Source organism: Peromyscus californicus, unplaced genomic scaffold, assembly GCF_007827085.1.
Source record: "Peromyscus californicus insignis strain IS unplaced genomic scaffold, ASM782708v3 Scaffold_7__1_contigs__length_154581171, whole genome shotgun sequence".
In the NCBI taxonomy this organism is placed as follows: domain Eukaryota; kingdom Metazoa; phylum Chordata; class Mammalia; order Rodentia; family Cricetidae; genus Peromyscus; species Peromyscus californicus.
In genome coordinates, this window is record NW_026294595.1 from 63,961,729 (window position 1) to 63,977,865 (window position 16,137).

Sequence of the window (16,137 nt, forward strand, 5' to 3'; positions counted from 1 at the left end):
GAAGGAAAACACAGTAATCAACTTTGTGGAAATAATTAGTGAATAGGAATTAATAGCTATGGAAGTGGGACAGAACTTAACACAACTACAAAGAAAAGTAGAAAAGATAAACTATATGAGTCATCAGAAAAGAAATAAAATTACATCCATCATTAAATTGAGATTAAAATAGAAATTGTCTTTTGGAATTAAAAGTTTATCCATAAAAAAGTATAGCTTAATATTTGAGGGATTAAAAATTAGTTCTATCTGAACAAGTGAGCTACAAGAAAGGTATATATTACTTATGAATCAAAATGAAAGAAGAAAACATTTGAATCAAATTTATTTTATACTTAAGTTCAAAGAACTAATTAAGGATTTAATGACTGTTGAGAATTATGGAGAGAAGTTAACATAAAAGTCAATGAAATTAAGTGAAAAGTCAAGCTTACATAAAACAAATACTAAGCATAGCAACTTAAAAATGTGATAGAGAAAGTAACAAGGGAGACCTTAGTTTCAACATTAGGCTCTGGACTTTTTTTTCTGATTGGTATCTCATTATTCATACAGTTGTGAGTTAAAAATATTCAACTGACTATTCCAAATGTTAGAAGAAAAACTGAAATTACTAAAGCTGTGAGGTCTATTTTCACTTATCTAAGAAAATAATTTTTTACTCATAATTTTTCTAAAAGCAATTTTGACATCTTTGTTTCTGAGACTATATATCAGGGGGTTAAGCATGGGTATAATCAATGTATAGAACACAGAGGTCATTTTGTCAATATCCATTGAATGGCCTGTACTAGGACGCAAATAAATGAAAATCAGGGTACCATGATAAAAAGTGACCACTGTCAGGTGAGAAGCACAAGTAGAGAAGCCTTTCCTTCTTCCCTCTGCAGAACCTGTTTTGAGGATGGCTGCTATAATACATACATAGGAGAGGAGAACAGCAAGAAGACAGATAGCTTCCACCAAACTTGCAAAGACTACCAAAATGATGTCATGTGTGTAGGTATCAGAGCAGGATAGAGAGAAGAGTGGAGAGATATCACAAAAGAAATGGTTAATTTCTTTGGAGCAGAATGATAACTGGAAAGTATTAGTGGTGTGAATTATTGAACTCATAGTTCCACCCATGAATGCTCCAATTGCTAGCTGACCACACACTCTCTTGGACATAATTACAGTATAAAGCAGGGGGTTACAGATTGCAATATACCTGTCATAAGCCATGGCAGCCAAGAGGAAAGATTCTGTGTCAACCAGAGAGCAGAAAAAATATAACTGTGTAGCACAGCCATTGTAAGAAATGGTCTTCTTGTCAGAAATCAGATCTACAAGTAACTTGGGAGCAATGACAGAAGAGTAGCATGCATCTATGAAAGACAGCATACAGAGGAAAAAGTACATGGGGATGTGTAAGTTAGAACTGACTGTGATCAATAAGATCATCCCAATATTCCCCATAAGAGTAACAGAGTAGATGGAGAAAAACACAGCAAATAGAAGACTCTGGAGCTCTGGATGGTCACTGAATCCCAGGAGAAAGAATTCAGTCTTCAAAGTGCTGTTCTCCAGTCTCATTGGTACGAATTTTGGTTTCTGTAGCCAAGATAGAATAGAAACCGAGAAAAGAAATAAATTTCAAAATCAGTAGCAAAGTGATTTGTAATCTACATTGTACTCACAGAGCAAGAAAAATAACATGTTTAATTAATAAATTTTCAACCTTGATGCCACATGCTGAATTTATAGTATGTCTTCTTGAAGTTTTCGTACCTCATATTTACTGTCAAACTGGTTGTAGACTCTGAACATGGATGACATTTTACCTTTAATTTCCTTAGCACTCTATCACTGTGGTCAAAGAGTTACTCTAATCAGTATGTAGTTTTACAACTATGAATAAATTGGTCTGTTTTCCTGCATGTTTCCCCATTAATTGCTATAGTAAATAAAAGTGTATCAGTTCCAGAAGAATCTTTGCCAACAAAGGAGTAAAGGAACATTTTAGTTTGAGATATGGTTCCCAGGTGAGGAACAAAGGATGTCCTCAGCATTGTTCAGCTGGCATGAATAGCAAAAAGCAAAGACTAGGAATCACTCTTCAGCGAGTCCCAGCTCTATTGTTCATCAGCAAACAATGTCCAGCAAGACAAACATCCACCATGTTTGAGGTTCATCATCTATAATCAGAATGACAAAACATTTCTTAATATATACAAATAAAAGGGTACTTCATTCCCCAGCCTCATCATATTCTCAGTGGCAAGAAAGTAATTCTGAATGATTTCACAAACTGTTTAAATATAGAATCACAATGATAAAAACAATTGATCACATTTATAAATTTGTTGCATTCAGTTATGATCATAAAATATATCCAGGAGTGCTTTCATGTTCTTAGTATGTATTTCAAAAACTGAAATATTTGTATTTACCTATTACTCTAATTCATTGACCTTTATATGGCTGTTAATCTATATAGACCATCATAATACACATGAAACCCATTAATATGGATAGACAAAGTATTGCTCCCTCCCCTACTACATGAAAGAAAAGTTTGCATTTGGATTTAAATAACTAGATGGTTCTGTTTCTGTGATTTGGAATATGTCATTTGTATACTGTAGTTTTATTTTTAGATGTGCATCTTTCACATTATAGTAGCATTTATCTACAGAACTATATGGACATGTAAAATACTTTCAAAATCACATTTCATGTCCCAAATATTTAGTACGTATTCATTATCAACAAACTAAAAGTCAAAATAAGTTTGATCTTTTAAGATATCAATATTAACTTATTTTAACCCATGATTCATATGAATATGTAAAAATGTCTTGTATAGGATTAAAGTTCAAGCTAAATAATTTTACTTTAAAAATTAATAGTTGAAGTCAATTGGAAAAATAAAATACCACTGGACTAGTAGCCAAATATTGCATATCTATAATCTGAAAATATAATTAATATAATCTGAAAATATAGGTTTCTCACAGGAAATCCCAAATCTCATGGAATTGCAGTCCTTTCTTTCATAACTACACATACAAAACCTGACTAAAGCTGTCACAATGGCAATGGCTGAGAAAGCAAGGGAAAAGCAAAATACATAGAGCATTGAATAAGTGTCCTTAACCCAAGAACCTGCTTCTATGCAGCAGCTTCCTTTATGCTTATCATTTAAAGAACAGCCCACAAAAAAGGTGAGCGTGATCTGCAAAATTAAATGCCATACTGGTCTGAATAGTAATGCAAAATTCTTTTCTTTGCCAATGGGACATTTTACCAGAGACCATCATATCTAATGACTGAATTACAGGTGACAAAAATTCAGTTTTATAGGAAAGGATAACTCTGATAGTCTTTCAAAGTTGGTGCATGTTTCAAGATTGAAAACATAATGAAGAACAAAAAATTAAACAAAATTGAATATAGGGAAGTAAATGATTCAACACAGTCAAAGTTCAAATGAATCATAAAAGAAGGCAAACAAACTTGTTCTATAAAATGGTTAGACAAGAAGAGGGCATTTCTGAAGGAGACCAAAAAAATCTGCATCTAATTATCCATACTTCCACATACTAAATCTTACACTTCCTTCACAGATTTTCTTTGAATGCAATGATCTCTTCTGCAGGATTGTTACATGCTTCTTTAAAGATAATGATATCATGAAGAAAGCGTAAGAGGAAATCAATGTCTTTTACAAATTACATGCACTTCAATTGCTATCTGAATCTGCTTCTCCGTGTTCCTTTGTTACTTTTGTTTTGAGGCTGAGTCTCCCTATGTAGGCTTTCTTGGCTGAAGCTCACCTCTAGACCAGGCTGGCTTCACAGCTAACTCACAGAAATCCACCTTTGTCAGCCTCCCAAGTACTAGGATTAAAGGTATGTTCCATTATGTGTGGCTCTGTTTAATTTATTAACTAATACTTTACATCAATAAATATGTTCCTCTTTAGATGTCACCTCAGAATCTAATAATACGGAGTGATGTCTTAAGACTATCACACTTAAGTGTACTGGGATTTATTGCTGGCTCTTTGGTTGGAATCACCAAAAGTATAAAAGCTTGCAAGGACGTGGTTTTGTTCAAAGTCAGTCATCAATCAGCTTTGTGGATAGTGACTGTGGGAACTGAACCACTACAATCCTACCTAGTGTCAATATCTGAGGTTTGTGATTAGAGAACCCTTACCAGACAGCTGCCTTTTCTTTCATTCACCTCCTTCTTCACTGTTGTGAGCCACAGTTCATTTTCATCCAGAAAACATGTGTAACACTTAAACAAAAAATATAAATTGATTGTAGCATTTGTCAAAGTCCACTTTGGACACACCTTCAGTGTTCTTTGAAGAAACTATGCCTCCTTTAAGAAGGCTGTGCTTCCTCGGAAAAGCAGGACACTTTAAGTTTTGCTTTTAGGCCTTTAATCCCATGTGAGCTTCAAGGAGCCAAACACTAGTATCCAAATTCCCATGAGAAAATAAGTGAGCAATTAAACAGTTTCCCCAAGGAATTGATTAAGCACAAAATGGAGTGATGAAACAAATGATTGTCTTGGCAATATCCTCACTTTGGCTTCCCAAATTTTTGATTATACAGAAAATTTAATAGTATTTGTTAGCCTTGTGATTTAAATAACCCCAACAGTTTTTCAAATGACACTCAGAATATTATATGCAAAAAAGTAGTGGAATGAATTGGAATAGCATATCTATCTATAGATAAAATAAATACATTAAATGTAATTGTAATAAATAAAATGAATGTGAAGTTTCAAACTTTCCCTGGAGTTGCTACTGTTGTATTAAGACTTCAGAAGTTCAGAGTCTTTACATTAATCAATGGAGTTCTGATAAGCTATTAATCTAGCTCTAGTAAACACAGACTACTCTTACCATAGTAACAAGCTCAAGATTTTTAAATTTTCTTTGGTTGTCTTCTAAGTGTGAAGATAAAAGTGCTTCTCAGTGTGCTAAAAACATGTCTAATTTATATACACCCAGTCTTCTGGATAGAGGAAGGAGTGTTAATACTTTGAACGCAGAATTAGTTTTGGGTTCCAAAGCTTTTACTATGACTCAACGGCATTTACAATGTGGATTTCAGTATAGATTATAAACAGTGGTAATGTTAACATATCTAAAACATCTCTCTTTTTGTAAACTTTAAAAAGTTCTTGTAAGCCTCAGGGAATTGACTTGGATCCATCTTCCACAGGTTAAATTGACTCCAGAAAAGTACTGTCAATCAACAGCTTCTTTTCCCACCTTCCTTTTTCTGAGGGGGGAGGATCTCCACCACCTCTCCCTGGTCTTGGGACTCCCCTCCCACAATTACCAGGACCTAAAAAAAATTTCCCCTAAACTCCTTAATATTACCTTCTGTCCCTAATATATATCCGTTTAAGCAGATTTCCAATCAATTAAAAACTGCATATTGCTCCAGCTGCTGCCTGCACATCCCTAGGCCCAGATGGTCCTGCAGAGCATAGACAATGAGTGAAACAGCATGTTCTTCTTGGACTTGGCCAACATTCCACCTTTTTGGGTCCTCAAAGATGCCCCATTGTCAACATGAAGTAGTTACAGATAATCATGTCTGTTAGGTATTTTGCGGCACTCTGACCCTGCGAGGAAATGTCACAAAACATGACAGAATCCACTAACAAGAGTTTTATTAAGATAAGAGAGAGAGACAGGTGTGCTCAGGCCAATTGAAAGGACACATGCATAAAGAAGGAAGCCGGGAATATGGCGCCCAGCTTATAACGGCTGAGTCATGCATGCATATACAGGCTCATGTGGCTACTCCACACATGCGTGTAGATCACATGGTTGCATTTTTGCACTTTATGCAACCATGCAAAGCCACAGGGTCCTGGTCACGCGAGGCGTTTTGACCCGGAACTGGCTATTTTGACCCGGAACTGGCTATTTTGACCCAGAACTGGCTAGGCAGAAGTGTCTAGGTCTGCTGGGCTTGCACAACCATGCCCAATCATGGGGACGTGTTGTGAATCTATCAATGTCACACTTAGCATTCATTATTATCAACAAAAAGATTGGGATGTTAAGTTTCACACTCAAGACAAACAGCTGAGGTACCTACTTGCATGCCCTTCCCCAGGAGGCACTTGTTTATGTAATCCAGATATTTTGGTTGCCCTTCTCTTTTTGGACCTTTTGCTTCCTAGTTGCTGCACCTGGTTCCCCTCTCCCCTTTCTCTTTTCTCTTTTCCCCTCCCCTTCTTACACATGGTCCAGTTCAGTCTGGTTATTACCAATTTGGACTCTTCCAGATATCCCTGCATTTGATTATGCTCTCCTACACATTTACAATAAACTTTCTCTTGTACCATGCTAGGAACAGTGATGTCCTTTCCTTCCTTTTTTTTAAATTTTTTTCTTTCATTCATTGAACATAGCTCAATTCTTTATAATTAGATTTTGAAAGTCAACCTGTTGATGGAAAACAAACTACAAATGTAATATATTTGTATCTATACTGAATTTAAATTCTAGCTACCCAAGGTTACAGAATTTTCTAAAGTCTTCCTTAGTAAAGTAACCAAAAGAGCTACTTTGTGGGTAAACAGGGAAAGTTTATTCCACATTGCCACAGCTGTCTCTCAGGGAAGCAAAGAGAAGTGACAGGAAAGACTTCCAGGGTTAAATAGAGCCAGAGAAAAGGGGCTTATGAGCTGGGGTGAGGTGCTGAGGGAGCCCAGAGGCTAGCTTTGACCTTGACAATTTAATAACCATCATAATTGTATGTTAATGGAAGAGTAACTAGTCCCTCTTGCCAGAGATAAGGAGAATGACTCCCATTTTTTTTTTAGCAAGTAAGAACTTTCTTTTTTTTTTTTTTTTTTTTTTTGGTTTTTTGAGACAGGGTTTCTCTGTGTAGCTTTGCGCCTTTTCCTGGAACTCACTTGGTAGACCAGGCTGGCCTCGAACTCACAGAGATCCACCTGGCTCTGCCTCCCCAGTGCTGGGATTAAAGGCGTGCGCCACCACCGCCCGGCTTGCAAGTAAGAACTTTCTAAAAGCCCTTGAAGGAATGGTGGCTTTTGTCTCAATGACTGACCTTGGGAAAAGGAATTTCTTGAGGAACTAGACATTCTAACCTTTTGTTGATGATAAATGGGTGGTATAGTCTCTTTTTTAGTTACTTCCTGGTGAAAATGGGGTGTCTTCTTCAGGGCCCAGGAAGGGTGGAATATTGATCAAGAGGCAGGGAAGGTAGGTGTTCAGTTGGAACATTCAGCTTACTCCAGCACAGTCTGAGAAGCCCTATTCCTGTCTCTCCAAACCCCACCTGCTCAGAAAGTCTCCAAAGAGAGGGAAAGCACCAAAACCCCAGTTCTACATTCTTGGCAGCTACTGCTGCTTCCTCCCCTGAAGTTGCCTCCCTCCAAATCCCCACCAAAGCACTCAGTTTTTACCATACAAGGTCACAAACAAACCCAGCTTGTGGTGGAAACATCATCACCCCTTGCCACAACTTATATAATCTCCCTGCTCTAGTTTGGTCATGTGCATTCTCTGGCCTGGATCTCTGGGACTGGAGAATGTTATGACATAGTACACAGGGACCCCGAGTGTATCCCATGAGTGCAGGGAAACATGCTGGCACACTGGGTAGATGCAGTGGCAGCCTGGCAGGCGACCCACTTCAGGTGGGCGTGGAGGCAGGTAGACATTCACAACCCAGATGCTACATCTGACATCTGGGTGGAAATGTTTTATTATAATAGAGAGATAGAGAGAAGATAGGAAAGTGGGAGAGAAGAGAGAGAAAGAAAGGGAGAGAAGTTGAGGGAGGGATGTACACCTCATGGGAGTGGAGAGAAAGAGAGAGAGAGAGAGAGAGAGAGAGAGAGAGAGAGAGAGAGAGAGAGAGAGAGAGAGATGAAGAGAGACGAAGAGAGACGAATGGGCAGAATTTTTCCCTAAGAAGAGGCTTCTATGTCAAGACACAGGGTAGCCCCAAGGGGTGGGATTTCAAGAGGGCATGTCAGAATATTAACATTCCTCCATTTTGATTATTATTTTTTAAAAAAGGTGAGGGGCAGTGGTGGCGCACGCCTTTAAAAAAGGTGAGTTATGGAAGCAAGTGGGAAACAAGGGTGCTGAGTTCTTGACGCTACTTCAAACTGACAAGGGGCAAAGTGGGGAGGGGGGAACCAGGTGTCATGCAAAGCAAAAGATCTCAGGAATATTCCTTGAAGGATCTGAGGAAGTGACAGAGCTGGGTAGAAAGAGGAAGTGATGTAGCTGGGCGGAGAGAGGAAGTAAGATGGCGGACACAGAAAGATATATAAGGCATGAGTATACAGGAAGTTGCTCTCTCTTGGGCTAAGGATTTCCTAGTGGTAAGAACTTGTGGCTGGCTTGTTCTATTCATCTGATCTTTCAGCATTTACCCCAATATCTAGCTCTGGGTGTTTTATTAAAAAGACCTTTTAAGATTTATGTTACAGCCTGAGAACAAAAGAAAGGCAACAAAAAGCCCAGTTCTGCATTTTTGGCAGCTACTGCAACATCATCCCCTGAAGTTGTCAGTTGTTCAAGCACCTGCCTAAGTGCTCAGCTTTTGATTCTACTTTGGCACAAACCCAGCCTGTGTCAGACATTGTCAGTCCCTGCTGGGAGGTGTCTTTCCATATGCTGTGAGTGTATGTTGTTCTCATTGGTTAATAAATAAGCTGCTTTGGCCTATGGCAAGGCAGCTTAGAGGAAGGTGGGAAATCCAAGGAGAGAGACGGGGAAAGAAGAAAGACAGAGGCAGAGAGACATGAGCCTGCTGCCAAAGGAGCAACAACATGTCAGCAGACAGATAATGCCATGGCCATGTGGCACCACATAAATTTACAGAAATGGGTTGATTTAAGATAAAAGAGCTAGCTGGCAAGTAGATAAAGCCATAGGCCATACAGTTTGTAAACAATATAAGCCTCCATGTGTTTACTTGGGTCTGAGTGCCTGCAGGACCATGGGTGAGAGAGATTTGTCTGGACCACTGGGGGCTGGGTGGGACCCAAGCAACTTCTGGCTACAAGTCACCCCTCTTGCACAGCCTAGACATTCTCCCTGCCTTCTTTTGGTGGTGTACCTCCTCAGTCCAAAATCTCTGTGTCCCAAAGACCCATCCAAACAATGCATTGTTCAAATATAACTGCTGTTATACTTCTTCAGTTTGGCTTGATCTGGCTTACAGTGTCAGTAGAGAAACTTATTATTGTGGTGGGGGCAGAAAATCTGTTAGATTCAATTTGGAGGAAACTGTTGTACAACATATAGTATTGATGTTTGACTTAATCTTTGTAAATTAACTATAATCAGTTTTTTTTTAACAAAAAAAACATATATCCTTCTTCATTAAAATTCCCTGAACAACTTTCAAAAACTCAGGAAACAAAAGATAAATTAATTTTTTGAACTTTAAACATTTTGGTTTTTTATTAAGAAAAATTTTATTCATTCCACATACCAACCACAGATCTGTACTCATCCCTCATCCCACTCTCCCCAAGTCTTCCCCCCAGCCGACCCTCCCAACCCCTCCTCTGAAAAGGTATGGCCTCCCATGAGGATTCAGCAATGCCCACACATTCATCTGAGGCAGGTCCAAGGCCATCCTCCTGCATTAAGGCTGTGCAAGTCATCCCACCATAGGCTCCAAAAAGCCAGTTCATGCACCAGGGATAGATCTCATTCCCACTGTCAGGGGCCCCTCAAACAGACCAAGTGTCTTGCCCATGCAGAGGGCCCTGTCCAGTCCCATGCAGGCTCCACAGCTATTGGTCCAAAGTTCATGAGTTCCCACTAGCTTGGTTTGGTTGTATCTGTAAGTTTCCCCATCATGGTCTTGATGCCCCTTGCTCATAGAATCCCTCTTCCCTCTCTTTGACTGGATTTCTGGACCTCACGCTTGGCCATGGCTCTCTGCATCTATTTCCATCAGTTACTGGATGAAGGCTCTATGATGACAGTTAGGGCATTTACCAATCTGGGTATGCCAGTTCAGGCACCACCTCCACCACTACTAGTATTCTAAGCTGGAGTCATCCTGGGAATTTCCCTCACACCAGGTTTTTCCCTATCTCCATGATGTCTCCCTCTATCAAGATATCTCCCTCATTGCTCTCCCACTCCTCCCCTGTTCCAGCTCTACCATCCCATTCCCCATGCTCCCATCCTCCATCCCCTACCCTTTGTTCCCCCCATCACCCCCAGTTAACTCAGGAGATCTCATCTATTTCCCCTTTCCAGAGTGATCCATGTATCCCTCTTAGGGTCCTCCTTGTTACCTAGCTTCTCTGGAGCTGTGGGTTGTAGTCTGGTTATCCTTTGCTTTACATCTAGTGTCCACTTATGAGTGAGTACATATCAGTTTGTCTTTGTGAGTATGGGTTACCTCACTCAGGATGATATTTTCTAGTTCCATCCATTTGGCTGCAAATTTCATGATGTCATTGTTTTTTACTGCTGAGTAGTGCTCCATGGTGTTTATGTGCCACATTTTCTTAATCTTTTCTTTGGTTGAGGGGCATCTAGGTTGTTTCCAGGTTCTAGCTACTACAAATAATGCTACTATGAACATAGTTGAGCATGTGTACTTGTGGTATGTAGCTAAAGTTTTCCTGGTCCTGACTGGCCCACAGTCAGGAAAAATTTCTCTCACCGCAAGTCCTTCTTATATCTTAAATTAACCCATTTCTATTAGTCTATAAGTTGCCACATGGCTCATGGCTTACCAGTACCTTACATCTCACTTGTCATGGCAGCGGCTGGTAGCGTCTCTCTACCTCAGCCTTCCACTTCCCAGAATTCTCCTCTCTCCTTGTCCCACCTATACTTCCTGCCTGGCTACTGGCCAATCAGTGTTTTATTTACTAACCAATCAGAACAATACATTTAACATACAGAACATCCCACAGCAGTGGTACGATTGAACATCCCTTGGGTATATGTCCAAGAATAGTATAGCTGGGTCTTGAGGTAGAGTGATTCCCAATTTTCTGAGAAACTGCCATTCTGATTTCCAAAGTGGCTGTATAAGTTTGCACTCTCACCAACAGTGGAGTGTTCCTCTTGCTCTATATCCTCTCTAACATAAGAGGTCACCAATGTTTTTTTTTTTTTATCTCAGCCATTCTGACAGGTGTAGGATAGTATCTCAGAGTCATTTGCATTTGCATTTCCCTGATGACTAAGGATGTTGAGCAATTTCTTAAATGTCTTTCGGCCATTTGAGATTCCTCTGTTGAGAATTCTTTTTGGTTCTGTAGCGCATTTTTTAATTGGATTGTTTGGTATTTTGATGTCTAGTTTCTTGAGTTCTTCATATATTTGGAGATCAGCCCTCTGTCAGATGTGGGGTTGGTGAAGGTCTTTTCCCATTCTGTAGGCTGCCATTTTGCCTTATTTACTGTGTCCTTTGCCTTATAGGAGCTTCTCAGTTTCAGGAGGTCTCATTTATTAATTGTTGCTCTCAGTGTCTGTGCTACTGGTGTTATATTTAAGAAGTAGTCTTCTGTGCCAATGCATTCAAGGCTACTTCCTACTTTGTCTTCTATCACATTCAGTGTAACTGGATTTATGTTGAGGTCTTTGATCTACTTGGACTTGAGTTTTGTGCATGGTGACAGATATGGATCTATTTATAATCTTCTACATGTTGAAATCCAGTTATACCAGCACCATTTGTTGAAGATATTTTCTTTTTTCCATTGTATGATCTTGAATTCTTTGTCAAAAATTAGGTGTTCATAGGTGTGCAGAGTCAGGGTCTTCAATTTGATTCCATTGGTCCACATGTCAGTTTTTATGCCAATATCAAGCTGTTTTTATTGCTATAGCTCTATAGTAGAGCTTGAGGTCAGGGATGGTGATACCTCCAGAGGTATTGTATAGGATTGTTTTGACTATCCTGAGTTTTTTGTTTTTCAATATGAAGTTGAGTATTGTTCTTTCAAGGTCTGTGAAGAATTGTGTTGGGATTTTGATGGGCCTCAGTTTGATCACTATAAATGTGTATGTGTGTCATATTTCAAAAGATAATTATTAACTTCCTTCATTACTGAGATAAAGATAAGCTTTTGGAGAACCTGCATGACTCCATTTTGAAAGCAGGAGCCATTATGCTGTATTTTTAAAAATAAGTTTCTATTTACTATGAGAGTTGAATTGCTCTCTGTTTCCTGGAACCTGAAGTTCACCACTCATGACCTTGGTTTGTTTTGTTTTTGAGAATACCAAGACCCTCCCTGGCCCTTTCTGATCCCTCCCTAGTCACATTGTTACCTCATGATCTTTTAAAAGTTGTTTTGTATTTCCTTTTGTCCCATTGTCTCCTTTCTGTAAAAATCAAGCTTGCTTCAAATTTGACTCAAATTGTGGTAGCAGTCTTCTTCTCGCCATTGGGATTAACCCTTTAACACTGGGACTTCTAATTTCTTTAACTTGAGTATTTGTTTCCTCTCTTTTGTCTGCACTTCCTCAATTGCTTCAATTACTCTCTAGCTTCGGTTTTATTGGTCACTTGATACATAACACAACATGAGGTTTAAGATTAGTTAGTACGTATTCATGACAAATAATTCATATTTGAGAGTCATTTTATTGAATTGACAGAGACACTCAGCATTATAACTAATTTTCTAGTTCATTTTGTGAAGGTTGTTAATCATTCAATAAAAACTCCTTGTAATTTTGATGCAAGGGTCCTTTCTTGGGGCTCTTCATCTCAATAATCGAAGAATTTAAGAATGAACCCAAACAGAAGCTCATGAACAATTCTACTTGACGTGTAAAAAAAAAAAAAAAAAAAAAAAGCCGGGGTGGTGGTGGCTTTAAACACAGAACTTGGGAGGCAGAGGCATGCTGATCTCTGAGTTTGAGGCCAGCCTGGTGTACAACGCAAGATACGAGAAAGCCAGGTATATATAGATAAACCCTGCCTCAAATAAACAAACGAACAAACAGAGGAACCCTGTCTCAAATAAATAAGTGAATGAATGAACAAAAAACAAAATAAATAAATTAATTAATTAATTAATTAATTAAACAAATAAATAAATAAAACAAGCCAGTCAGCAAGCAAGCCAGGACAGACAAGCTGTAAAATTCAGTAAAGAATGTAGGAGATCTTGCCCTGGACTTCCCTTTTGGAGCACAGACCCCTGGCAGACCCTGCAGTCTCCACTCCCTGCCCCCACGCCCATCTGCCCGAGGCCCAAGCCTCTTCCTGAGACTTAGAGGCCGGCCCCCAGCTCCCATCTTGCCCTGGACTTCCCTTTTGGAGCACAGGTGAGTGGTGCCCTAGCTTGCCCCGGATCCCATCCCTGGGCACCAGCCACCCCGGGGAAGACCTGCCAAACTTGGCCCCAGGATCTGGCCACCGGGCAGGTTCCCTTCTAGCCCCACCGGGAAGGATCCCCTTCTCCACTACCCCTGGCAGACCCTGCAGTCTCCACGCCCTGCCCACACGCCCATCCGCCCGAGCCCCAAGCCTCTTCCTGAGACTTAGAGGCCGGCCCCCAGCTCCCATCTTGCCCTGGACTTCTCTTTTGGAGCACAGGTGAGTGCCCTAGCTTGCCCCAGACCCCATCCCTGGGCACCAGCCACCCCGGGGTAAACCTGCCCAACTTGGCCCCAGGTTCTGTCCACTGGGCAGGTTCCCTTCTAACCCCACCAGGAAGGATCCCCGTCTACAAGACCCCTGGCAGACCCTGCAGTCTCCACGCCCTGCCCACACGCCCATCCGCCCGAGCCCCAAGCCTCTTCCTGAGACTTAGAGGCTGGCCCCCAGCTCCCATCCTGCCCCGGACTTCCCTTCTGGAGCAGGAGAGAGAGAGAGAGAGAGAGAGAGAGAGAGAGAGAGAGAGAGAGAGAGAGAGAGAGAGAGAGAGAGAGAGAGAGAGAGAAGAGAAGAGAAGAGAGAGAGGAGAGAGAGAGAGGAGAGAGAGAGAGAGAGAAGAGCTCCCATCCTGCCCCGGACTTCCAATTTGGACAAGAGAGCTCCCATCTGGACAAGAGAGAGAGATTTCCTGAATCTGTCAGCTCTATCTGAACCAAGTGTGCAGATAAGGCCAAGAACGAACCACAAGGAGATGGGCAGACGTCAAGGCAGAAACATATACAACAAAATGAATAGCAATACAGCATCACCAGGACCTAGCCCTCCTCCAAAACCTAGACCTAAACATCAGAAATTGGAAGAAGCAGAAGAAAACAGCCTTATGAATGACATCATGAAGAAGCTAGAGGCTTGTGTAGAGGAAAAGACAAAAAAATGTGAAGAACGCTGTAAACAACTAGAGGAAAGGGCAAACAAATTAGAAGAAATCAATAAAGTCCTGGAAGAAAACAATGAAGTACTGAGAGAAAATCAAGAAAAATCAATGAAACAAATGAAGGAAACAGTCCAAGACCTGAAAAGGGAAATAGAAAAAATGAAGAAGACACAAACAGAGGGAATGCTGGAAATAGAAAATCTGAGTAAACGATTGGGAACTCCAGATGCAAGTATAATCAACAGAATGTAAGAGATGGAAGAGAGGATCTCTAGCGTTGAAGATACAGTAGAAGAAATAGATTCATCAGTCAAAGAAAACACTAAAGCCAACAACGTCATGAACCAAAATGTCCAAGAAATTTGGGACACCATGAAAAGACCAAACCTAAGAATAATAGGGGTCGAAGAAGGAGAAGAATACCAACTCAAGGGCACAGAAAATATATTCAACAAGATCATAGAAGAAAACTTTCCCAACTTAAAGAAGGAAATACCTATGAAGATACAAGAAGCTTATAGAACACCAAACAGACTAGACCCCCAAAAACAGTCCCCTCGCCACATAATAATTAAACAACTAAACGTACAGAACAAAGAAAGAATATTAAGAGCAGCAAAGGAAAAAGGCCAAGTGACATAATAAGGCAAACCCATCAGAATAACACCCGATTTCTCAATGGAGACTTTTAAAGCCAGAAGGACCTGGACAGATGTAATGCAGACACTAAGCGACCATGGATGTCAGCCTAGACTAATATACCCAGCAAAACTTTCAATCACCATAGATGAAGTGAACAAGACATTCCATGACAAAGCCAGATTTAAACAATACTTATCCACAAACCCAGCCCTACAGAAAGCACTAGAAGGAAAATTCCAACCTAAGGAAGTCAGATACACCCTCGAAAACACAGGCAACAGATAAAGCCACAGCAGTAAACCCCAACGTATAGAAGTACCCACACATCACCACCAAAAAATAACAGGAATGAACAATCACTGGTCATTAATTTCCCTCAATATCAATGGACTTAATTCACCTACAAAAAGACATAGGCTTACAGAATAGATATGAAAGCAGGACCCATCTTTCTGCTGCATACAAGAAACACATCTCAAATCCAAAGATAAACACTACCTAAAAATAAAAGGCTGGGAAAAGACTTTCCAATCAAAAGGTCTTAAGAAACAAGCGGGTGAAGCCATCCTGATATCCAGCAAAATAGACTTCAAACTAAAATCAATCAAAAGAGATCAAGAAGGGCATTACATACTCATCACAGGAAAGATCCACCAAGATGAAGTCTCAATTCTGAACATTTATGCCCCAAATGCAAGGGCACCCACATATGTAAAAGAAACATTACTAAAGCTTAAATCACATATAAAACCCCACACATTAATAGTGGGAGACTTCAACACCCCACTTTCACAACTGGACAGATCTCCCAAATCGAAACATAACAGAGAAATAAAGGACTTAACTGATGTCATGACTCAAATGGACTTAATTAATATCTACAGAACATTCCATCCTAACAAAAAAGAATATACCTTCTTCTCAGCACCCCATGGAACCTTCTCTAAAATCGACCATATACTTGGCCACAAAACAAATCTAAACAGATACAAAACAATTGGAATAACCTCCTGTGTTCTATCAGACCACCATGGGCTAAAGTTGGATTTCAACAACAACAAAAACTACAGAAAACCTACAATCTCATGGAAACTGAATAATACCCAACTGAATCACCAATGGGTTAAGGAAGAAATAAAGAAAGAAATTAAAGACTTCCTAGAGATCAATGAAAATGAAGACACC

The 16,137-nt window shown here is 40.0% G+C and overlaps 1 protein-coding gene across 1 annotated transcript; it reads right to left on the minus strand.

Annotated features, from left to right (window-relative positions):
• Nucleotides 1–642: 642 nt before the first annotated feature.
• On the minus strand, nt 643–1,593 carry LOC128102705 (olfactory receptor 1020-like). The gene has a single exon (XM_052726715.1). The coding sequence runs from the start codon at nt 1,573–1,575 to the stop codon at nt 643–645; it is 933 nt and encodes a 310-aa protein (XP_052582675.1). The 5' UTR covers nt 1,576–1,593.
• Nucleotides 1,594–16,137: the final 14,544 nt, after the last annotated feature.

Coding starts and splice junctions, on each gene's coding strand:
- LOC128102705 (XM_052726715.1), bottom strand. CDS start 1,575: ATGAGACTGGAGAACAGCACTTTGAAGACTGAATTCTTTCTCCTGGGA.